This window comes from Bombina bombina, chromosome 3 (genome assembly GCF_027579735.1).
Source record: "Bombina bombina isolate aBomBom1 chromosome 3, aBomBom1.pri, whole genome shotgun sequence".
In the NCBI taxonomy this organism is placed as follows: domain Eukaryota; kingdom Metazoa; phylum Chordata; class Amphibia; order Anura; family Bombinatoridae; genus Bombina; species Bombina bombina.
The window spans coordinates 1,067,733,147-1,067,757,880 of record NC_069501.1 but is presented as its reverse complement, the minus strand read 5'-3'; the positions used below and the strand labels follow the sequence as shown (position 1 = coordinate 1,067,757,880).

At 40.7% G+C, this 24,734-nt stretch overlaps 1 protein-coding gene across 1 annotated transcript in view; it reads right to left on the bottom strand.

Moving 5' to 3' along the window:
* The window catches only part of LOC128652069 (aquaporin-5-like), a 101,981-nt gene extending 91,804 nt beyond the window's left edge, over window positions 1-10,177 (bottom strand). The window contains exon 1 of the mRNA XM_053705019.1: window positions 9,818-10,177. Within this exon, the coding sequence (XP_053560994.1) occupies window positions 9,818-10,177 (360 nt within the window). The remainder of the gene's footprint in view (window positions 1-9,817) is intronic.
* Between the last annotated feature and the right edge of the window lie 14,557 nt (window positions 10,178-24,734).

The following is a 24,734-nucleotide window of genomic DNA, read 5'->3' as shown; positions in this document are numbered from 1 at the left end:
TACTTTTGCTTCTTCTGAGGCTGGTTTTGGGAGACAGGTTCTTCAAGCAGTGGTGCCTTCCATTTAGGTCCCTGTCTTGTCCCTCCCTTTCATCTGTGTCCCGTAGCTTTGGTATTGTATCCCACAAGTAAGGATGAAATCTGTGGACTCGTCATATCTTTTAGAAGGAAAGAAAATTTATGCTTACCTGATAAATTTATTTCTTCTACGATATGACGAGTACATGGCCCACCCTGTCATTTTTAAGACAGGTATATATTATATTTGTATTAAACTTCAGTCACCTCTGCACCTTTGGCTTTTCCTTTCTCTTCCTAACTTCGGTCGAATGACTGGAGGTGGAGGGAAGGGAGGAGCTATATATACAGCCACTTCCTGTTAGCAGGAGGTTAATATCCCACAAGTAAGGATGAAATCCGTGGACTTGTCATATCGTAGAAGAAATACATTTATCAGGTAAGCATAAATTTCCTTTTTTAATAACATTGTACTGATGTAGACGGAAGTCTACAGACTCTTGCTTTCTTATTTTTGTGTTATGGGTTTTTTCTTTTGCAGGGTAGGGGGGAGTGTCTGCTCTTCCTGCTTTCTTAGCCCTTTTCAGGCGGTGTCCCAGCCTAACCTCATCAACTGTGAGGATGTGGGAGGTGTCTGGAACTCAGTATGCGTGAATGGAAAAACAAAACAAAGAAAGTATTTTCTTGAATAAACTTTACTAAAGAAATGTAATGCAGAAACAGGTAAATCAAATAGAGGTCAATATTAAACCAGATAAAGTCTTTACAAAGAAAACTTTAAGCACAAGTCTCTCAGCAAGCACAGAACCCAATGGGTACTGTTGGTGAGGAATGTCTAGGAACAAGAGGGAATATAAGTATCACAGCAGATGTATTTGGTCTCAGAAGTAGTATAAGCATTCAAAAGTATCACAGCAGAGGTCTTTGGTTTCAGCAGTAGTATAAGCATACACAAATATCGCAGCAGAGGTCTTTGGTTTCAGCAGTAGTATAAGCATACACAAATATCACAGCAGAGGTCTTTGGTCTCAGCAGTAGTATAAGCATACACATGCATCACAGCAGAGGTCTCTGGTCTCAGCTGTAGTATAAGCATACTCAAGTATCACAGCAGAGGTCTTTGGTCTCAGCAGTAGTATAAGCATACACATGCATCACAGCAGAGGTCTCTGGTCTCAGCGGTAGTATAAGCATACTCAAGTATCACAGCAGAGATCTTTGGTCTCAGCAGTAGTATAAGAATACACAAGTATCACGGCAGAGGTCTTTGGTCTCAGCGGTAGAATAAGCATACTCAAGTATCACAGCAGAGATCTTTGGTCTCAGAAGTAGTATAAGAATACACAAGTATCACGGCAGAGGTCTTTGGTCTCAGCAGTAGTATAAGCATACCCAAGTATCACAGCAGAGGTCTTTGGTCTCAGCAATAGTGTAAGCATACACAAGTATCACAGCAGAGGTTTTGGTCTCAGCAGCAGGATAAGTATACACTAGTATCACAGCAGAGGCCTATGGTCTCAGCGGTAGTATAAGCATACCCAAGTATCACAGCAGATGTCTTTGGTCTCTGCAGTAGTATCAGCATACACAAGTATCACGGCAGAGTTCTTTTGTCTCAGTAGTAGTATAAACATACCCAAGTATCACAGCAGCGGTCTTTGGTCTCAGCAGCAGGATAGGCATACACAAGTATCACAGCAGAGGAGCAGGAAACAAGACCTTCCTATTCAATAACTCAGTACCTTCCAGGTGGGAGTTCCTATAATTGGTGACTGGCTCTTTAAATCTAGGCAGCATGCGGCCACACACGTCTAGAGAGTTGTAGCCATAGCTGCTGGCAGACTGGTCTCGGCATCTCTCCATGTGGAACACTGAGACGGATCACTGAGTGCATTGTATTTGCAGCAATGGCAGCTTGGAGAGCGAGAAAGCTGGGGCTCCTGCATTCGTTGTGACGACGGCTAGGTAAGGAACCTCACAGTGCCCCCTCCTTAGGTGTAACCTCCTGGGACAACTGTGAGCTGGATGGTTAGGATCTTTCTTCTTAAAATCTCAGATGCATGCAATTGTATGAATCTCTGTTGCTGGTACCCAACTTCTCTCATCAGGACCATATCCTTTCCAGTGGATGAAGTATTCCATTTTTCCTCTATGGATTCTGGCATTCAGGTATCTCTTCGACTTCATATTCTTCGGATCCATCCACCATGACAGGTTCTGGGATAGATGGTGTACAGGATGAAAATGGATCTGATATTACTTATTTGAGTAGATAGATATGAAATACTGGATGGATATGGTAGAAAGATGGCAATTGGAGACATATTGCAACTGGAGACATATTGCAACTGGAGATATGATCTTTTCAATGATGAAGGTCCCAATAAAATGAGGAACTAGTTTCTTGGAAGGTAGAGTAAGTTGAAGATGAGAGGTAGATAAATATACTTTATCCCCTACTTGATAATCAGAGGTAGTACATCTTTTCCTATCGGCTTGTACTATTGCTGAACCTCCAATAACTTTTTCTTTATAAGTGCAAATGTATTTTGAACTTCTCGTAGATGTTGAACAGTGGCTGGCACTGAACTTTGGAGAGGAGAGCCAGGTAATATGGTTGAATGATACCCATAGATTCACAAAAAAGGAGACATGGATGTAGACCTATAAATTTGGTTATTATAAACAAATTCAACCAGAGCAAGGTATTGAACCCAGTCATCCTGTAATGTTGGTTTGTGCACTCCGTTTGACCATCCTTATGGGGATGAAAGGCAGTAGATACTGCTTGCTGGATATGCAACCCCTTGCAAAAGGCAGACCAAAACGTAGAGGTGAATTGGGAACCTCTATCAGATACAATAGTTTTGGGTAAGCCATGTAAATGGAAAATCTCTTGGAGAAAATGTTAGCTTTTTGGTTTGCATCAGGTACCCCTTTGGCAGTAACAAAATGGGCCATTTTTGAGAACCGGTCAACCACTACCATGATAGAAGTGTAGCTTTGAGCAGAGAGTACATCAGCAATAAAGTCTATGGCTATGTCTGTCCAGGGTCTTATGGGTACAGGGAGTGGTTGTAGAAGAACAACAGGCGCTTGTCATGAGTCCTTATTCATTGCACAGACAGGACAATATTGTATATAAGATGTTATGTCTTTCTGCATACCGGGCCACCATAATTGGTGATTAATTAATTCTGGAGTCTTGTGTATGCCACCATGTCCACACATTAGTGGAAAAATGTAGTACCTCAAGAACAAAAGAACATGGTGTTACTACTTTGTTGTCCTAAATATGGTACTCAGGATACTGTGTAGATGCTCCTGAGGGATCAAGGGTAGATTCAGATTTTTATAGTCTGTTGACAAATTGTGTCCCATAAAGAGGCTTTATTGGCTAGGAAGTGCTTAGACTGTAGGATAGTGGTTTGTTCAGACTCAATTTTTTCTGCTTCTCCGATGCGGGATATAGCATGGATAGAGCATCTGCTTTACCATTTTTGGCTTCAGGACAGTATTTGACAAAAGAGTGAAATTGACTTAAAAAAGTGCCCATCGGGCTTGTCTGGCTCTCAGTCTGAAGGCTGTATGCAGGTATTATAGGTTTTAGTGATCTGTATACACAGTGATGGAGTGATACTCTCCTTCCAGAAGGTGTTTCCATTCTTTGAATGCTGTCTTTATGGCAAGTAATTCTCTGTCCCCAACATCATAGTTTCTTTCTGCCATGAGAGAAATCGAGACACCAGGTGAAGATAATCCCTGGCACCAGCTTTTTGAGATAGTACCACCCCCATAGCAGTTTTGGAAGCATCAACTTCAACATAAAATGGTTGTCATGGTTCAGGCATGATTAAGATAGTTGAGGATGTGAAGAGTTGTTTTAGGTTTTCAAAACGTAATTGAGCTTTGTTGGTCCAGGGAAGATTGACAATCTTTTTGGTAAGAGCAGTGATGGGTTGTATAATATGAAAAACATTTATTTTATACCTCCTATAAAAGTTTGCAAATCCCACAAAAGGTTGTATGGCCTTTTTACTGTCTGGAGTGGGCCAATTGATTATGGCCTTAATCTTCTTGGAGACCACGCATACTTTTCCAGGTGTTAAGATGAAGCCTAGGTATTCAACTGATGAGTGTTAAAGATGCATTTTTTCAAGTTTTGCATATAGATTATTGTTTAGACGGATGTTTAGATGGGATAATACTGTTGCTACATGCTCATGGTGGTGTTGTTCAGAAGAAGAGTAAATGAGTATGTCATCAAGGTAAGCTACCACAAAGATATACAGAATGTCAAATTGACAAACCACTTGAAGGTAGCAGGGGCATTGCATAACCCAAAAGGCATCACAGTATACTCATAGTGGCCATAACATGAGCGAAAAGCATTTTTTTTTTCATTCATCTCCTTTTCTTACTCTAACGAAGTTGTAAGTGCCTCTTAGGTGAATCTTGCTAAAGATGACAGCTGATTTCAGTCGATCCATTAGCTCTGGAATGAGTGGTAAGGGATATTTGTTTTTGACAGTAATTGCATTGAGATACCTGTAATCAATGCAGGGGCGAAGTCCTCCATCATTTTTGCTGACAAAGAATATGCCAGCCACGGCAGGTGACTTGGAAGCCTTGATAAACCCTTTTTTGAACGTTTTCTTTAATATATTCTGTTAAAACTTTTAGCTCCGGTCCAGATAATGTATAAATACGTCCAAAGGGAATTGGAGCCCCTGGATAAAGATCTATGGGGCAATCATACTCCCTATGAGGAGGAAGGATATATGCTCCTTTCTTTTCAGACACTGTGGAAATCTTTATTCATGTTGGGTACTTGGACAGGGGTATTTACAGATGTCTGGGTTTGAAGAGTAGCATAGATGGAGGTTTTAAAGCAAGATTTAAGACAGAAGGATGAATGGAATTGTACAGTTCCAGTCTCCCAATTGATTGAAGGATTATGCTTTTTCAACCAGCGCAGGCCAAGCACAAGAGGAAACATTGGTGATGTTACTAAATCAAAGATTAGTTTCTCTTGATGTTCAGGCCCAATCATGATTAATAAGGGGATGTTTTTCTTGATGATGGGGCCAGTCTTTAATGGGGAACCATCAATGAGTTGTATGTGGATTGTTAGGAACACCGGTATAACCTTTAGGCTAATTGGATGTCCATAAAACAACCACTAGTGCCTGAATCAATCATAGTAGGTAATTCACTTGAGTTCTTGTCCCACCCTAGTGGTTTTGGGTATAGAGGTACATTCTCAGAATACATATCCAGGTTCACACAATTACAAACAGAGAGGTAATGATCTTCTTCTTTGCTTTTCAGCATCAGAAAGGGGATTCCTGAAATATCCTATCTGCATATGTTCTTTAATGGAACTTGTTGGAGGAGATGAAGACAGAGGATGACCATCTTTTCCATACGCCTCTCACTGAGATGAGGGTCTATCAGGGTTGACTGGGAAATCAAGTCTTCCAGAGTTTTTGGGACTCCTACCCATGCTAACTCGTCCTTTAGAGTATCGGATAGGCCCAACCAAAACTGATCAAGAAGGGTTGCTTCATTCCAGGATGTAAGGGTGGCAAGCTGGCAAAACTTTGTAGTACATTCTTTTAAATCTTTTTTGCCTTGTTTAAGAATACAAATTCTTGCTTGAATGGTGGAGATCTTATATGGATCTTCTTATTGTGTTTCTAGGGTTTTCAAGAACTGATCCCAAGACTCTAGGATGGGGCTATGAGAAGCAAGGAGTTGATGAGCCCATCATTGAGGTTTGCCAGTAAGGAGTGAAATGACAGTTCGTACATGTATGAAATCTGAATGGTACGTGTTTGGTTGTAGGGAAAATAATATTTGGCAAGAGGTGATAAAAGTTTGGAAGTGAGATCGATCTCTATCAAATGTATCTGGTAGTGCCACTCTGGGTTCGGATCCACTACTTGTGGCTGGTTCAGGTATAGATTAGCCTTTGGAATGTTGGAGCTAGGACTCTGTGGAGTTCTTTGAAATAGCTGATTCTCTTGCAATGCTCGCACAGTCTGGGTTACAGGATTTGGTTGCTGAGTAAGGGATTCAACTATTCCCGCGAGTTCCATGTTTTGACTGAGTTAATCTGTGAGGCTGTGGGAGGTATCTGGAACTCAGTATGCAGGAATGTAAAACCAAAACAAAGAAAGTATTTTCTTGAATAAAATTCACTAAAGAAATGTAATGCAGAAACAGGTAAATCAAATAGAGGTCAATATTAAATCAGATAAAGTCTTTACAATGAAAATTTTAAGCACTCTCAGCAGTCTCTCAGCAAACACAGAACCCAGTGGGTACTGTTGGTGAGGAATGTCCAGGAACAAGAGGGAATATAAGTATCACAGCAGAGGTCTTTGGTCTCAGCAGTAGTATAAGCATACATAAGTATCACAGCAGAGGAGCAGGAAACAAGACCTTCCTATTCAATAACTCAGTACAGAGTGAGGTATTGAGTAGTCTTTTATAGGGACTCCCTCACCTGCGCCTTCCAGGTGGGAGTTCCTGTAATTGGTGACTGGCCCTTTAAATCTAGGCAGCGTGCAGCCGTGCACGCCTAGAGAGTTGCACCCGCAGCTGCCGGCAGACTGGTCTCTGTGTATCTCCATGTGGAACACTGAGACGGATCACTGGGGGCCCGCTCTCCTAGCCCAACGGCGGCTAGGAGAGCGGGCAAGCTGGGGGCACTGCACTCTCCACGCTGATGGCTAGGTAAGGAACCTCACATCAACAGTGCTAAACTGGGAGCTTCTAAGTAAGTTTTAAAAAAGGTTTTATACTGGATTTTTAGATCAGTATCTGTGCATATTCTCCTTTATAGTAGTGTCTATTATAAGAAGTTATATGTGTATACTGTCCCTTTAAAGGGTTTTAAAATCCTCGACCCTAATTGTAGTCACCTGTCTAAGAGTATAAAACAAGCAACATCACAAAAATCCATCAATGTTAGTCAATGTCTAAATTGTAAAATACAGGCAGTGAATTAACGTTTTTGTTTTTTTCTGTGTGTCTAATATCTTCAATAGGATGGTTGTGAGCCAGGTTTAGCAATTAGATAAAATGACATACACCACATATGATTCAAAATATTTTATTAGCGTGATATCTTTAAGGAGATGACGGAAACTAACAATGCCTAGACCATAATTGCAGCCTACAAATCATCTCATTGTGGGCTGTAATTACCTAAACCATCAAGATTTATATTCCCATCACCAAGGCAAACATTATGGCTATGCATTTTGGCTTTTCTTTTTTGTGGGTGTGAAGTTAAATTAGGTAATGCTCTGTTTTATATCTATATTAAAGTCATTGTCTGCAAATGTAATACCCACTCTACTTTCCTTGTAACTGCAGGGGCACAACTCACTCCTTTTCATGGCCTGATTTTGTAAGAAAATGAAATTATTATTATGAAGTAATATAGTATGAAGATATACTGCACAACATTTAAAATAAATAGCATGTAATTAGCCAGTTACATATTTTAATGATGGTACTAAATTGAATGTTAATAGACTGTAATTGCAAAGGATGTCAAAGAGAATGACCACAACCCTGTATTTTTAAGCAATTGTATTTTATAGTGACCTAATCTTTAATTGGGCTATTGAACTCATATTTGTTAGACAATAAAGGGATTACTGCTAATTCTTAAAATACAAAGATAGAGTAGCAATAACTTAAATTAAATTTAAAGTATTTTATTATGATTATGTTATTTAAAAAGTGGTAATATATTATAGAAGCAATATGCAATAGGGTAATTAACATATATACATGCATTACAATACTTACAGCAATAAACATAGGACGATGAATACTTTGTCCTTGAGCAAAATCAGTAGGAAAATGCACTTTTACAAGTGGGAAAACTCAAAGAAATGGTCCAGCACCAGCCAATCCTCAACAATCGTCCACGATCCTCAACACTCAAGGAAAAGCTGAGCCAGGCGGGTAAAGATTAAAAAAAGGATCATTTATTCGTAAAAAGAATAAATGACAGTATGTAGCCTATACCGTGTTGAATAAAAACAACAAGCACGAAAGAAGAACCTTGGCCCCTCCGCATCATACGTGTTTCATGCCTCAACGGCACTTGGTCCCTGATGATTACAGATTACAAGTGGAGTGCTAAATATCGATTTTGTGAAAGCAATATTAGCGCTACACTGAGTAATACTAGAGCAAGCTAATATGTGCTGTTATTACAAGTTGACAGCAAAGCAAACACGACCTCGCATTTTATATTTCTGGGAAGCTTTGGCTCACAGGAGCGCGCTTCCACAGGCTCCAATGGGAGCCTTGTTCTCATGCTGCACACACTGCATGAGAACCTCGTACAGCGAAAGGGGTAAGTAGCACAGAGATGGCAGCAGAGTGTAAATATATATTATTATATATGTACACGTATATATTTATGTGTGTATATAAACATATTAACATATATATGTATATATTCATATGCATATATATTTACAGGAAAAAACACAGTAACACTTTTTGACCTGTCACCTGATTAGCATTTTGTTTATGAAAAACACATTTGACCGATTTTTATCACCATGATATCATTAGTTGAATACATTTTTGTACAATTGCAGCTGTCTGCTAGCTAAAAAGCTAAAAAAGAATGCAATTGAACAACCAATAAATATCTATGCCTCAATATCAACCATTTAAATTCATTTTCATCTGTTAGTTCTCAAAATTAATGTGAATTCCATTTGTTAAATATCTCTGCAGTGAGTTAAACTAATAGACAAAGGTCTATAAAATAATGTTGTAACTTTTAGACAGTGCTTTGCTTATAAATTTTAAGCAATCATTTCTAAATGATCAATTTATGAAAACAATTTTACTATTACATTTTGACCATATTTGCAAATGTGAAGGTATTTTGATCTATATGCAGCACCAATGATCTACATTCATATTATGTTGTTAGTTAAACCCAAACACTGAACCCAGTTTTTTTCTTACATGGCTCAGATAGAGCATGACATTTTAAGCAACTTATTTACTCCTATTATCAATTATTCTTTGTTCTCTTGCTATCTTTATCTTAAAAGCAGGAATGTAAAGCTTATCAGCCGGCCCATTTTAGGTTCAGCACCATGGATAGAGCTTGCTTATTGGAGGCTTACATTTACCCACCAATAAGCAAGCATAACCCAGGTTCTCAACCAAAAATGGTCCGGCTCCTATGCATCACATTCCTGCTTTTTTAATAAAGATAGCAAGAGAACGAAGAAAAATTGATAGTAGGAGTAATTAGAAAGTTGCTTAAAATTGCATGCTTTATCTTTATTCAAAAAAAAAATATTTTATATATGACCCTTTTGTAAATTTTATTCCTGGGCTATCTACTTTTGATCCTCATGAATGCTAGCAGTTTGTATTATACACAATCTATATATTACAGCTATGAGACCTTCACATAAAAATTTTAAGAATCAGTTAAAAAAGCCTTAAAGGGACATGAAAATCAAAAGAATTCAATAAAAAGGTATATATTACTTCTATTATAAAATTAACTTGTTCTCTTGTAATGTTGAAGAGCATATCTAGATAGGCACAGAAACATGCGCATGTCTTAAGCACTAAATGGCAGTAGTATTTGCATTCATAATAATGTACATTTTATGTTGCTTTAAAATGTTTGCATCAAATGTATCCGGAAGGAAAATATTGCATTACAAATACATAAAAAATATATTTAGAAGGTGTTGGTCCTTGGAAAACTTCTTGAACATATAAGCTTTACTTACCGAATTAATTCCAAAGTTACCCCGGATACTTTCTGGAGTGAATTCATAGAGTAAGGCAGCTCCAATTACTGCTCCTAACAGCTGGGCACAGATGTAGCAGACAGCACGAAATAGAGAAATCTGAGATGCCACCAGGAATGCAACTGTCACTGCTGGGTTGAGGTGGGCACCGCTTATGTGCCCCACTGATTGGACAACAGTACCTATCCCTAGACCAAAAGTAAGAGAGATCTGTAAAATAGATGGCAGGGATGCAGGCCATCTTAAAGCTGACCCCAGGCCAAAAAAGACAAAAATCAAAGTGCCCAAGAGTTCAGCTAGAAATGCCCTTGTAAATGGACCTGTGCACAGTTCTTTCATCGTTACTGTATAACGTAAGAAAAATACAATTGTTATTATTTTTGGCTGCTATTCTTCTCAGTTGCAATGAGTTACTGCTTTGTGCCAGTACAGGGTAGCGTTTTATATGTAAGATTTCAAGATTTATGTATCACAAGGAGTGGCAATAAACTGCCAGGAATTCCCAATGCTATCCATAGCATGCAGGAAGTTTCACATCACTAAATTGCCTTGTACCTCCTATGCAAGCAAAGAAGAAATATTACAACTACAGGGTGAAAAGTTTGTACACCTAGAATACAAAATCTATGTAATATATTAGTATTGAAACATAAATAAATATGTAAACTACATGACAATTTCTATATTGTATGTATTTTACATAGTGCAGCTATAATCTGACAAGTAGAGATTGCTTATTCCACAACTAACAAATAGCATATTATGATTTGCTTGGTGTAGCGTGTGAACCTGTTTGTGTATTCCTCTTTTCATTATCAGAGTTTAATCATTCAGTTTAAAAGCAATAGCTATTTCATGCCCCAGTAGCTCAGAATTTATTAATGTAGAAATCTGGGGTATTTGCATTAATTAACTAAAAAGATTGACATGGCACGAGAATAAATAGCATTTAATTTATTTCTGGATACGTATTATAAGATATATAAGAAGCATATTGTATTGTAGCATGATAATGCCACAGTTACATATCACCTGCCATACCCAAGTGTCTCAGTGTTTTTAGACTCATGCAATGCCAAAAATAGGCATATAGGGATGGCAGGATAAAATTTCTATCATAGAGTGAGAACATTGTGCATATTCTTTCTTTCTCATTCATTGTTCATTCATGCCCTCTCAATTGTGAAAGTTATGTTTGTTCCATTTCCAACAGAGTACAATACAATCCTGACCCTGCCATTCTGGCCAACACCATCTATAATTGCAATTGCATTAAAGGGACATTAAATACTAAATACATATCACGTACCTCCCACTAATTATGGGTGCTGCCATTATAAAACCTAGGTTACACTGTAGGTATCTGAAGGAGATTTGATGCACATGTGCAAACACATCAGAATGCAGTGTAATGTGGGGAAAGCTAGATTTCAACAAGACAGCACCCATGGCTAGAGGGAGAAGGGGAAAAACCTCAATATTATACTTAGACATGGATTATGAGTGGAGCGCTATTAAGCACTTTCGCTAGAGCGCTAATTGTGCTAGAAGTAATTTTTTTGTGCACGTCAGGTTACACTCATATTACAAGTTGAAAGTAAAAAGTTATCGCGCTAGAGATAACCCGACATGTGCAAACAGCTTACCTCTAGTGCAATTAGAATATTGTGCATGCAATAAAATATTCCCCATAGAAGCCAAAGGAGCAAAAACGTGGAAAAACACCCTACTCGCGTACTAACCCGAACTTCTGTTCTCAAGGGCACTAACCCGACATGAAGAGATCTCAATGTTAAAGACTTTTTTTTCTAACAACTGAGACCTCATATATTTAAGCACTTATAACGTTTATGTGCAATTTGTTTCAATACTGTTTCTTATATGTTGTTATTATGAGTGTAACTGTACTTTGTAATGTATTTTTGATGTGTTTTGTGAGAATTTTTTGTTTTGTTAAACAGTAAGCCACAGCTTTGAGTAAGCGCTAACCCGACGAGCATAAACTTGAATTGCGCTCAATCGATCACATTTACTTTCAACTTGTAATACGAGTACAATTTAACCTGCATGCAAACGATTGTGAAAACCAGATATCGCTTGCACGCAAACATTTGCGCTCCACTCGTAAGCTGGCCCTTAGTATTTAATATCCCTTTAAGAGCCCTATGCACATGAAAAAAGATCTAATTGCTAAGTGGTTAAACCAAAAGTGACTACAACAACTTAACAAACATGCTGCAAACACAGTAAATGCAAATGCTTGTACGAGCAGAATATCTATTTATTTGTTTTGCTATATATTTCACTGGATAGAACAAGAAGAGTCTCAGAAACCTGAAAAACAGAACAACGGACTGACATGGCCATTTCAGGGAGTGTTTGTTTTTTACCTAAACCTTGACCATGCACCCAAACACAAATTAGCACTCACCCTTTAACTCCACTAGAAATAAGCATAACATAGCAAACAATAAAACAAAAAAGATTAGCATCATGAAGAGGAATATAACTTTGACTTATTTAAGTTGGACAATAGTGAAGAGAAGATGCCAATAACCAGAACTGAGTAAAATTAGATTAGGTTACATACACTTACATCTTTGATGTTATATGGAGGTGGGATTCAGGAGATTGCTTGTTGTAAAGCCTAGATTATGTATGATTGGCCCTCATAAGGTCTTTATAGTTGGTTTGTTCAGTAAAGACAGGTAAGATTTGTTTGTGGTTTTTTGAATGCCTGAAATCTAGTTAGTGGTAAACATTACTGCTCTATGACTTTGTTGTTTTATCACAATCTTTTTAGCCATGCGGTGATAAGGAGTTAGCTAATTTGGGTAGCCACTTAAATTGAATGAAGACTCCCAATCCTCTGGTATCCCATCTCATGAGAATGTTATTTCATGTTTTATCACATATGTGAAGGTGCTAGGTTACAGAATATTTGCAAGCCCTCTCACACGCTGCCCCAGCCACTGGCCGCACAAGAGGAGGCAGAATATGTGTTTATAGTATATGCCCTCTGTTAGTTGCATTGACAACTTCCTGCTATTAGCTATGTGTAAGAGGGCTTTATGTGTCATATATTATTGGGACATGTGATTTCACCTAGATAGAATGGAGTAGTTGTTGCTTACGTTTATTTCTCTATAGTTGCGATATTGTGAGTTTTTTTTTTTTTTTTAAACAAGCTTTATTAGTGAACATCCAAAGATCCACAGCATAAGTGCAATACAATGAAAAGGCAGGTTTACATCTCACAGAGCATTATAAACAACATGCATTTATATTATAATGACAAGTGTCCAACCTGAAGCTAACAAAGATTGTATCACGCTATCTCATTTGTAAAGTTTAATATAAGTCATGCTTTAATTAGAATACAGCCAGATTTCCGAGATCCGACCCATTAAGCAGATCCATGGATATGTCCACCCGCATTACTCTTTAGTGCAATTTCTGAGAAAAGGGGGAGAGGAAGGAAAAGAGTGATAGAGGGAACAGCATGTAGAGGATATAAAAGGAGTAAAGGGAGGGGAAAAAAGAAAAAAAACAAAAACAAAAACACAGACCCAGATCGGTGCACAGCCCAAGTCATTCCAGACCCAGCTTTCCAGATATTATCAGACTCTTATACATCTTTGCCTTCCCATAAAAGTACCATATATTCATGTATTTCAGTTTTGCCTGATCTTATGTAGTGATATCTTTCTAAGTTCAGCAGATCTCCGACCCCATCCCTCCACTCCCTCAGAGTTGGCACATACAGAGACTTCCAGTGCCTCGGTATGAGGCTTTTAGCGCAATTCAGAAACAGGAGGAACAGATTTCACTTAGGCTCCTCAATGATTCTTGGTATTTCATGATAGATAAGATATTTGGGGTCTGGGGGTAGGATCATTTTCAGAATCCTGCCTGCTTCACCGAACACCTCCTCCCAAAAGTGTTGAATGTGGGGGCAGCTCCACCACAAGTGCACCAATGTGCCCTCCTCTCCACAGCCCCTCCAGCACTCCCCACTCAAATGATGATATATCTTCTGTAACCGCTGTGGTGTCATATACCACCTACTTAGGAATTTAAAATGCATTTCCTGAAGTCGTATTGACACCGAAGCTTTTTTTGCTTTGATGAAGATAGATCGCCAGGCCTGAACATCAATCTCCAGTCCCAGTTCTCTATGCCATGCAGTCACATAGGAGGGCAGAGTTTCTCCGTCTCCCACCAGTAGGAGTGTGTATAGTAAGGAGACCAAGTGTCGTGGAATAGTTGACGCAGTACAAAGTTCCTCGAATGAGGTTTTCTGCCTGGTCAGTTGGTCCCTATTCTGTGCCTTAATGAAGTAATGGGTTAGTTGCGTTACTCTAAACCATGAGGAGAACAGCGCCGGTCTCCAAGCAGCCAGTTCCTCCTGGGTCTTAAGTTTGGCATTATCTGTTACATTAAAGATAGCTGCTTCTGCAAGAGAATAGAAAGACCCTGAGGAGTAATTTTTAGATGCTATTCCAGTGTCCAGGTTCTCCCAAAGGGGGGTGACCGGAGCTATAGCTGAAGAAATATAGTTTGTAGTTTTGATAAGCTTATCCCAGACGTGGAATACATCCTGTATCAGAGGATAGTGCGAGATGTTTTTTGGGCGATGCTCGGAACTAATCCACGCCAAGGAGCCAACATTACCTCTCCGGAGGATTTCCCTGTCCAGCCCTATCCAGGCCTTGTCCGAAGAGCCGTGACACCATTCAACGATTCTTTGCAGGATCATTGCTCTATGATACTCAATGAGCAAAGGCACTCCCGCTCCTCCTCTGTCTCTAGGGAGGTACATTGTCTTTTTGCTAATTCTTGGCCTCAGGCCGCCCCAGATGTAGGATTCCATTAGCATCTGAACTTGATGTATCAAGTGATCAGCTGAAGCCAAAGGGATCGCCTGCATGATATAAAGCATTCTAGGTAGCACATTCATTTTGGCTACATTTATCCTCCCCATCCACGAGATGGATTTATTTTTCCAGGATTTCAGGTCCCCTGCAATAATGTCTCTGATATTTTTATAGTTGGTGTTCACTATCTCCCCCAGAGAAGGAGCAATCCAAACACCAAGATATTTCAAATGTTTTGTGTTGATTTTTAGAGGGCACTCACGATTCTGAGCCTCAAACACTTCACAAGGCATAGAAATGTTTAGTATTTCTGATTTTGAGAGGTTGAGCAAGAAGTCTGAGACTCGTCCATACTCTTTAAACTCCGCAAGCGCTTCTTGCAAAGAGGCTCCATTGTCCGCAAGCGTGTGTTCTACCCCTCCGACCCGAACGCCTCGCACAGCCGAATTAGCTCTTATCTTACAAGCCAGGGACTCCATAACCAGAGCGAACAGCAGCGGGGAGAGCGGGCATCCCTGCCTCGTCCCATTGGAAATTGAAAAGGGCGCGGAAAGCATACCATTCACCCTAACACGTGCACTGGGGTCAGAATATAAGGAAAACACTCCATTGATAAAGCGTGGACCAAGGCCCACCCTCACCAAAGTTTGACGCATGAAGGACCTATTGACCCTATCAAAGGCCTTTTCCGCGTCCGTTGATACAAGGACCAACGGCGCGGAGTTGGCTTGGGCTGCAGATATCAGCTGTAGTACCCGGAAGGTGTTATCTCGTGCCTCTCTCACCAGAATAAAGCCGGCTTGGTCCGTTGATATCAACCTTGGCAAGTGCTTCTTAAGACAATTCGCCATGACTTTCGCCAATATCTTAACGTCAACGTTAAGAAGGGAGATTGGTCTGTAACTGCCCGATTGTGTGACTGGTTTGTCCGGTTTAGGAATAACCACTATAAAGGCCTCCAACATCTGTCGAGGTAAGGTTGCATCAGAAGCAAGTCGGTTAAACAAATTGAGCAACCGAGGTACCAGGATGTCCGCAAAGGATTTGTAATACCGAGCCCCGATTCCATCAGGGCCCGGGCTCTTACCCACCTGAAGGCACTTAATAGCCTCAGTAATCTCTTCTGCGACAAAGGTGGCCTCTAACTGCTCGGATTCAGTCTCCGATAATCGTGGGAGGTTAATTCCCTCCAGGTAGTCTATGACCTCCTGGGCAGGAATCTTGTCAGCTCCACTCTCATCCCGCACTATGCCTCTCGGATGTATGTTATAAAGGGATTCATAGAATCTCCCAAAGGTGTTAGCAATTGATTGCCCATCCTTATGTAATTCTCCATGCTCGTCTATTAGTTCAAAGACATAGGAGCTCAGTCTCTTTCGAGACAAGGCCCGCGCCAGGAGCCTTCCTGTCTTATTGCCCTGCTCAAAGAACCTTTGCCTCAGAATGAGAGCTTTTTTGTGTTGCTCCTCTTGCAAGTGTCTGAGCAGAGCCGACCTGGCTTCAACCAATGCCTCCCAAAGCACACGGTCATCAGGATTAAGTTTGTGTTCTGCTTCTTTCTGGGTTACCCGCGTTAGCAGGGCTGAATATAAATCTCTTTTAGTTCTGCGCATCTTAGCACTGTGCCTCATTAGAATGTCTCGGAGTACACATTTGTGAGCCTCCCAGACAGTGAAATTGTCCACTTGATCGTCTGTATTTAGACGAAAATATTCCTCCAATCAAGTGCGCAGCTCCTGAGAAAATAATTGGTCATTCAGGAGAAACTCGTCCAATCTCCAAATGTAAGGAGTTATTGGAGAGTCAGGCCAGTCTATGGTGCATCTAACCGGAGCATGATCCGACCACGTGATCGTATTAATAGTACTGCCGGTTGTGACCGCTAAGCCCGCCGAGTCCGCAAAAAGGTAGTCTATCCTCGTGTATTTCCTATGAGGATGAGAATAGAATGTAAAGTTTTTAGTCAAAGGATGGAAGGTACGCCACACGTCGTGTACCACTAGCTCTGTGAGGGACTTGGTAAGGTGTTTAACTACCTTGTGAGGAGCGCTGGAGAGGCCATCAGAAGTATCCAAAGCTGGATCCAACGACACATTGAAATCACCGCCCAAAAAGAGGGTGCCCTTCTGTATCTCCAAGATCTTGAGCGTGAGCTTTTTAAAGAATACGTCTTTGGCTCTGTTAGGAGAATAGAGGTTGGCCAGGGTCAGAGGTCTGCCGTATAATGTGCCGGTCAATAGCAGGTACCTACCATCTGGGTCTTTTATTATTTGATCCACCTGAAAAGGAATTGCAGATCGGAATAGTATTCCCACTCCATTTTTTTTTGATGCGCCTGAGGCAAAGTATGCCGTTGGATACTGTCTACTGAACCATTTTGGTTCTTTTAGTTTAGAGAAGTGCGTCTCTTGGAGAAACACTATGTCACTCCCCATCCGGAACAGATCACGGGTAATTATAGATCTTTTCCCTGGACTATTAAAGCCCTTAATGTTTACTGTGACTAGATCAAATGTGTGTCGCCTAGCCCGTGACTGGGAGGTGGCCATCTGTGCTGCTGGAAAAAAAAAAAAAAAAAAAGGGGAAAAAGGAGGGAATGGGAAGAGGAAGGAGGGTTACAGGCAAGGACAGAACAGCTGGGGGGTAGATAGACAGAACAGGAGTAAAGAGGAAGGGTAGAAAGAGGAGGGAGTCGGAGGCCTGGTAAGGACCAAGACTGCGAGAGGAGGGGGTCACCCTTCCCAAGGGGAATAGGGAGGTTAGATTTAAGGTTAAAGATAATAGTTTCCAAATCAGAGGGAAACTATAAATATAACTCAAGTGGAGGTAGTAACCTCATTACTCTTACAAATACAATATCAACAGAAAAATAAACTTTGTAGGTTAGAAAGACCCAAACTGAACATTAGAACAATAATTTTAGAACCGGATATTCTTACAATAAAATCACAGAAATTCAAACCAGTCCCCCCACCCACCCGAGGAGCCAATAACTTCTGAAAGGCTCTCTTCCCACATACTCATTAAATTGCCTGCGTTACAGAACAGTCAAAGAATTAGTATGGCTCATAGGTAAGTCGTGCTTTGTCTTCCTAGATCTTGGGGGCCGTATCTACGCCAGCATACTAATTCCTTATGCGGTCGACTGGGTCACCTTTCCCTATATGGGTAGTGATACATAGACACACAAATTGTCTCGTCTCTAAAGTTCCCACACAATCCTCACCGCTAACCATATCCCTCTAAAGGGGGGGTAGGGCAATAACTCCAGCGTGGCTAAGATCCCTTATCCTGTATTTGCTGCAGCGTTAAAATGCAGGAAGATGCTAGTCAGGACCCTATCCCCTCTTTTATTTATTTTTTTCCCCCTTTTCTTTCTTCTCCCTTTCCCCCCCCCCCCTTTTTCCCATTCTCTGTCCTTTCCTTGTGTGTTATGAAAGTTAGGAATGTATGTAACCCCCAGTCTGCATAACGTATATGTCCAAATTGTTGTATAAACCAGTTACTCTATGTGCTTACATGTCTGCCTCCAGCTCCACCTGTACTCTGAGAAGCTGCAGGGTCTCCCTTAAATACTTTTTCTTCAAAGAACTATTCGTCGACCCTAGTGGAAGAAAACAAATCGAAAGGCAGGGGACATCTTACACATAAAAGGCAAGCATTAGATACTAATTAATTTAAACTAGAACATTTCAAAGATAGACAGGACAGTATTTGACAGTTGGAGCGTTGGAACCCGGCCCCTCGGGCCCTGCAGGGGGACCCCAGTTATAAAGTATTAAACATTTCTACAGTTCAAGGTAATAAAGATATTTAAGATCAGTCCCTTTCCCTTTCCACCCCAGGCCTCTGCTGACCTACACCTGCACCCACGTTTGGAGGGTTAATCTGGATGCCCAGAGCCTGATTGAAAGCAGGGAGGTCCGCAGGAGACCTGAAGATGGCAGACGCTCCATTCTTAGAGGCTATTAGGCATGTGGGAAACCCCCACCTGTATGGGATCTGCTGCTCCTTTAGCCTTACGGTTATATAGCGAAGGTCTCTTCTCTTTTGAAGGGTATCTGGGCACAAATCATTGAAGACTTGAATTTCCGCCCCCTCAAAGTGCAAAGGGTGCTTATTTCTTGCATGTCTCAAGATGTCCTCTTTGTCCTTGTACGAGAGGAGCTTTATAATAATGTCCCGGGGGGGTGCCCTGGCAGGAGGTCTGGGCCTGAGTGCCCGGTGCGCCCTTTCTACCTGTATCTCTTCCGCTCCTGGTGCATTTCTGAGGAATCCAAAAAATTCCTGGATGTATCTGTTAATATCAGGCGGGTTTACTGCTTCAGGCACCCCACGGAGCCTCAGGTTGTTCCGCCTGCTCCGATTCTCCAAGTCCTCAATTCTGTCAGTCAGGGATTGCACTGTAGCTTCTTGAGATTGTATGCAGCTAGCTTGTTGTTGTAAGTCTGAGCGCATAATTTCTTGTGCTTCCTCTACCTGCGCCACTTTACGGTCTACCCTCATAATGTCTTTTTTAAGCTCACCAAACATGTGCTTAACATCCCCCATGGCCTCCTTGATGTCATTTTTAGATGACAAGTGGCTGATATCTTCCCTCGTGAGAAAGCTGGGTTGTTCAGATCCTGCACACCAAGTTTGCACAGCAGTTGTCTGTTTGCTGCAGACCGGCATTTCCCTGCCTGCACCTGGTGTTGTTTCAGGGGGGATCAAATAGTGTTCCATATTGGAGGATTGGGAACTTTTAGTAGGTTTCGTGCCTTTCCTTGCAGCCATTTCAAGTTTTGGAGTGTGGAAAGGTTCAAAGGTCGCTTCTAGTTTCACCCCTTTGTGCTTTACTCAGCAGATATGATGTAGCACAAGCAGGGTGCAAAGGCTCAACCTTTAGGGCCTCTGGGCTTGTGTATATAAAGCTAGTTAAAGCCAGAGATATGTAAGCCCCACTTCAAGCAACTTGTTAATAACAGTAGTAAAAAGGTTATCTTTCCTCCCAGCACTTTTAGAGTGGTTTCTTGTAGGATTATAAACACCACTTTGTTAAAACTTTTTATGCGGCACAGGTGTCCCCCCACTGTAAGAAGCTTCAGGGCAGTAAATGATAGACCTTGTACTCAGAGAGTCCCAGCCCCTCGCACAGAAGCAGCACATAAATCACTCACCCGGTCTGCGACACCGGAGCCCCTTCCGCTCGTACAGGTTGCGCTGCAGCAGTCACGCTCCTCTAAACTGAATCCACAGCTGCGTCCCACTTTGGGTAAGGACCTAATTTGCGGCCCGCTCCGTAATCGCTGCTTCGGTCAGTGCTTTACTTGCAGATGCGGTTAGGACGGTCAAGCGCAAGTGACCCAGCTCAGTCCCTCTAGTCAGCGCGGAACTTCAGACCTCTGCCCTTAGTGCGGTCTCACTCTTCAGGGTTCTGTGAATATTTAGAGGGCCTCCAGAGTCCCGGGTCTCCACCGGACCACCAATGAAAGTCTTAGCAATATCCAACTGTGGCTACCACCTTCAGGGGTAGGTTATGTGATTTTTATCCGGATCTTATGAGCTTTGGGTCTAACTAAACCTTAAGTAAGAGTTTTGAGGCTTCAGAGCTCAACTAATGTGCGGCCATCAGCAAGCGTGGCCAGGCTCCGCCTCGATATTGTGAGTTTTTGTTCTGAAAGATTGTGAGTATGAGCAGTAAAAAAAATCTAAAGCAAACAAGTTATTAATAAACATTTCAATTGGAACAATAATGTTTTCTAACCTGAACACATCCTATCAGTTACAATGACTCTAACCCTATGTTTATAATGAGCGACTATACAGAATATATAGTAAGGGGTTCTAGCCTGTTAACCAAAAGCTTCATATTAAAACACCTTTCCCCACCGGCATAATTAAGTCTATTAAGTGTAATACAAACTAGTGCTATTTCTTTCAAAACTAGAATGCTTTTACCCACAGGATCATAAGTGTAAGATTTAAAGTTAAACATCTAAGCAGAGTATTATTTAGAGTCTCGTTGTTGTTATTAGTAAGTATACTTAGCAGGGGATTAGGTTGTTGGGGTTCTGAAGCCCCGCGGGTATTTGTGCATTACCCTCTGATAAGGGAACTATTTATCTGGAACATGAAAGTCTCTTGAAGTGTAAGTAGAGAGATAGTTCCAAGTCAAAGGAGGTCTTATTATAGGTACCTTGTGAGTTCCTCTGAAGTTGTCTTTGAGTTGAGCAGAGCTGTGTAAAGTGAAGGCTGTCTCCGGTTGGCTACTATATTGATTATGACTATCAGTAGATGTTATGGACCTGTTTAGTGCTTGCTCCTCAGCCGTAACCCCGCTGGGGACCCCCCAAACCCACACGGGGCCATGACCAGGATGCAGTGTTCTTTTGTCTATTGAGGCTTGCTTAAAAAGCCAGAGAGATCTTGAAGCTTTGTTTTTAATAAGCCTTTCCTCTCAGTGGTTGTTGTATGCGAACTGCCCAACATTTCTTGTGTCGCCATGGTCTAGTTGTTCAGCAGGTGATTGACCTCAAACAATACAGTATTGGGTTGTTCGGCCTTCCCGGGCCCTAGGGACAGGCTGGACCCAAAAGATTTTGTTTGTTGTTTTACCGGTAACTTCGAATGTGCTGGCAGCACTTTATTTATAAGGGTTTGAAGGTCCTGCTCAGATAGCGCCTTGTCTATCAGTTGTTGGAATAATGCCTCCAGCCTGATGAGTAGCAGATCTTGTTTGTTAGGAAGATTTTCAACCCACGTGTCAGCCATGATGTTAATCATCATTTGTTCCCCTTTCTTTTCCTTCCTCTGCGTGTCTGTGCTATTTAGTCGGGTGATCTTGTCAAAGAGAATGTTGTATATTAAGAATGGTCTAAGATGTCAGAGTAGATTTGGAGTGCTATTAGTTCTGGTAAAATACCCCAGAGATCTGAGGGGGAGAACGTTGCCTGTGAGATCGCCGCTGCTACAGGCCTCAGATGTCCTTTTTCGACCCTGGGGTCATAAATACAACAAAATATTTTAGAGTTACGTTGTCATGAAATCAATTGTGTTGTTGCTGGATGCTGTGATTTTGGAGTGATAATCGGCAGATTATGATCTCTTCACCCAGAGCTCCAGAAAGATGCAACCACATAGAGCCGCTGCTAGGACACGCCCTATATATATATGATGTTTTTTGGTAAAATATATATCTATATACATATACTGTATATGGGTATAGATATATACAGATACATATAGGAATATTCATTTTAAAATACTTAGAACATATTCCAATATATAAAGAACTTTGGAATGTGAAATAATTACAGTAAATACATAGTTAAAAACTTTATTAAATATGAATATGCATTTTCATATTTTCAGCTACTTGACTTTACATATATATATGTGTGTGTACATATGTATTTATATGTGTATATATGTCTGCAAATACATATATACACATGTAAATACATATGCACTCACACACACATATATATATGCATATATATATATATATATATATATATATATATATATATACATATTTAGACATGTATATGTATGTATCTTTATGTTAACCCCTTAATGACTGCAACGTTGCTGGTCGGTGCAAGACCTGCGCTATTGGACCCTCCCTCCCTCCTGCAGGCTTGCAAGACTGCGCTATTAAAAAATACACCCCCTAGAAAGACTAGTGACATACAGGGTATGTCTCTGGTTATTAAGGGGTTAAAGCCTTTTGCGTGCATTTTTTTCTAACATCTGAGACCTCATTTCTTTGAGCCCTTATTACTTTTTGCAATATTTTTTTTTATTATTTTTATTAGACACTGTTATTATGAGTGAAACTGTACTTTTGAACATATGTTTTATGTGATATTTTTTGCCTTGTGTAACAGTTAACCAGAGCTCTGAATTAACCCACAAGAGATTTGACTATTGTACCTAGTTAAAATAAATACAAAGTTGCCTGTAAAATAAATTTAAACCCTAAGATAGCTACAATGTAACTATTAGTTATATTGTAGCTATTTTAGGGTTTATTTTATAGGTAAGTATTTAGTTTTAAATAGGAATAATTTAGTTAATTGTAGTAATTTTATTTCGTTTTATTTAAATTATATTTAAGTTAGGGGGGTGTTAGACTTAGGGTTAGACTTAGGTTTAGGGGTTAATAAATTTAATATAGTAGCAGCGACGATGGGGGCGGCAGATTAGGGATTAATAAATGTTGGTATGTTGCGGCGACATTGGGGGGGGCAGATTAGGGGTTAATAAATATAATGTAGGTGTCGGCGATGTTGGGGGCAGCAGATTAGGGGTTAATAAATATAATGTAGGTGGCGGTGGTGTCTGGAGCGGCAGATTAGGGGTTAATAAGTATAATGTCGTTGTGAGCAATGTCAGGGGCGGCAGATTAGGGGTAAATAAGTGTAAGATTAGGGGTGTTTAGACTCAGGGTTCATGTTAGGGTGTTAGGTGTAGACATTAATTTTATTTCCCCATAGGAATCAATGGGGCTGCGTTAGAAGCTGAACGCTGCTTTTTTGCAGGTGTTAGGTTTTTTTCAGCTGAATCTGCCCCATTGATTCCTATGGGGAAATCGTGCACAAGCACGTTTAGCCAGCTCACCGCTACCGTAAGCAACGCTGGTATTGAGGTGAGATGTGGAGCTAACTTTTGCTCTACGCTCACCTTTTTGTGGCTAACGCCGGGTTTAAAAAAAAAACGTAATACCAGCGTTGTCTTAAGGAAGCAGTGAAAAAAAAATGCTCGTTAGCAACGCACCCCTGTTACCGCAAAACTCGTAATCTCAGTGTTTGTTAATTAACTGGAAAACATTGGAAAAGTAGCAAAAACGTAAATCCCTTAATGTTTGTTTAAGTTATGAAATAGCAGAAAACGCATATTTGTAAAGACAAGGGGAAAAAATACAAGAAAAATAATGATTCATTCACTACATTTATATCTATTCTAATCTATTTAATGTAATATGTTTGAGAGGACCTCTGCTAGAACAGAGGAGCATGAGCACAAATCTATGTATTTTAGACATGTGCATTTGTTTTTTATTATTTGTTTTTGCCTGAAAATGATTAACTTACAGTCCCTTTAACATAACACCCACTAAAAAATGCATGCAATAACAAAAGATAATTTACTTATTCATTTATTTGTTCATTAAAACATTTCTTTGTGGGGGGCGGCAGGACGTTTACATCTCGAGCTCCTGCAAAATCTTTAAGCATTCAGCATATGGAACATTTAATCTATGTTTTTTCAACTTAACACTAGAATCCCTTTATCACAAGGGAGAAAGCAGCAACTCTACAACTTTAATTAATGCGATTTCAAGCATTTATCTTGATTCCTGTGCAGCGACAATTTCAATGATAGCTCCACGTGGTAGCGGTGATTACCTGATACATAGTCATAGCTTATAGCACGCTGGTTCCTAGACTACATCACCAAGAATGGCCGACGATACTGAACTAGTTAGAGAATCGCTAGAGAATTTGATGCAGCAGATGGACTTCAACTTTCAGGACCTGACACTTGTGCTTAGAGAGCAGTGTAAAGCAGAGGATACTTCCCTATCTAAAATGGCAGCTCCTGCTGATCCTGATAGAAAAGATGAGAACTCACAGAGCAATAACGGAGCTTTAATTTCTGCGCTGGAGCTGCCGCAGATCTGCATAGGCTCTTCTGTAAAGGAGACATGCCATGACGCAAAGGGGGGCCCTGCGGCTGAGAGGAGACCTACCTCATTTGACCCGGATAAAGAGCAGCTGTATGTCGGCGACAGAGAGACTCGGACCGCTACTATTTCACGGCAGGCGGACAGCTTAGACCGCTCACCGGAGAGCTGGATCCCTGACCTAAACAATGATCCGGATGCCATGCAGGCCAATGAGCTGCTGAGTCTACGCGCTGTAACAGAGTTACTACAGGATGATTGTCATACAGCCTCATGGCTACAAGATAGCAGGCACGCGATCTCGTATTCTCAAGCCTGGAGCCCAGAGTTGCTGAGCATTTACATACTG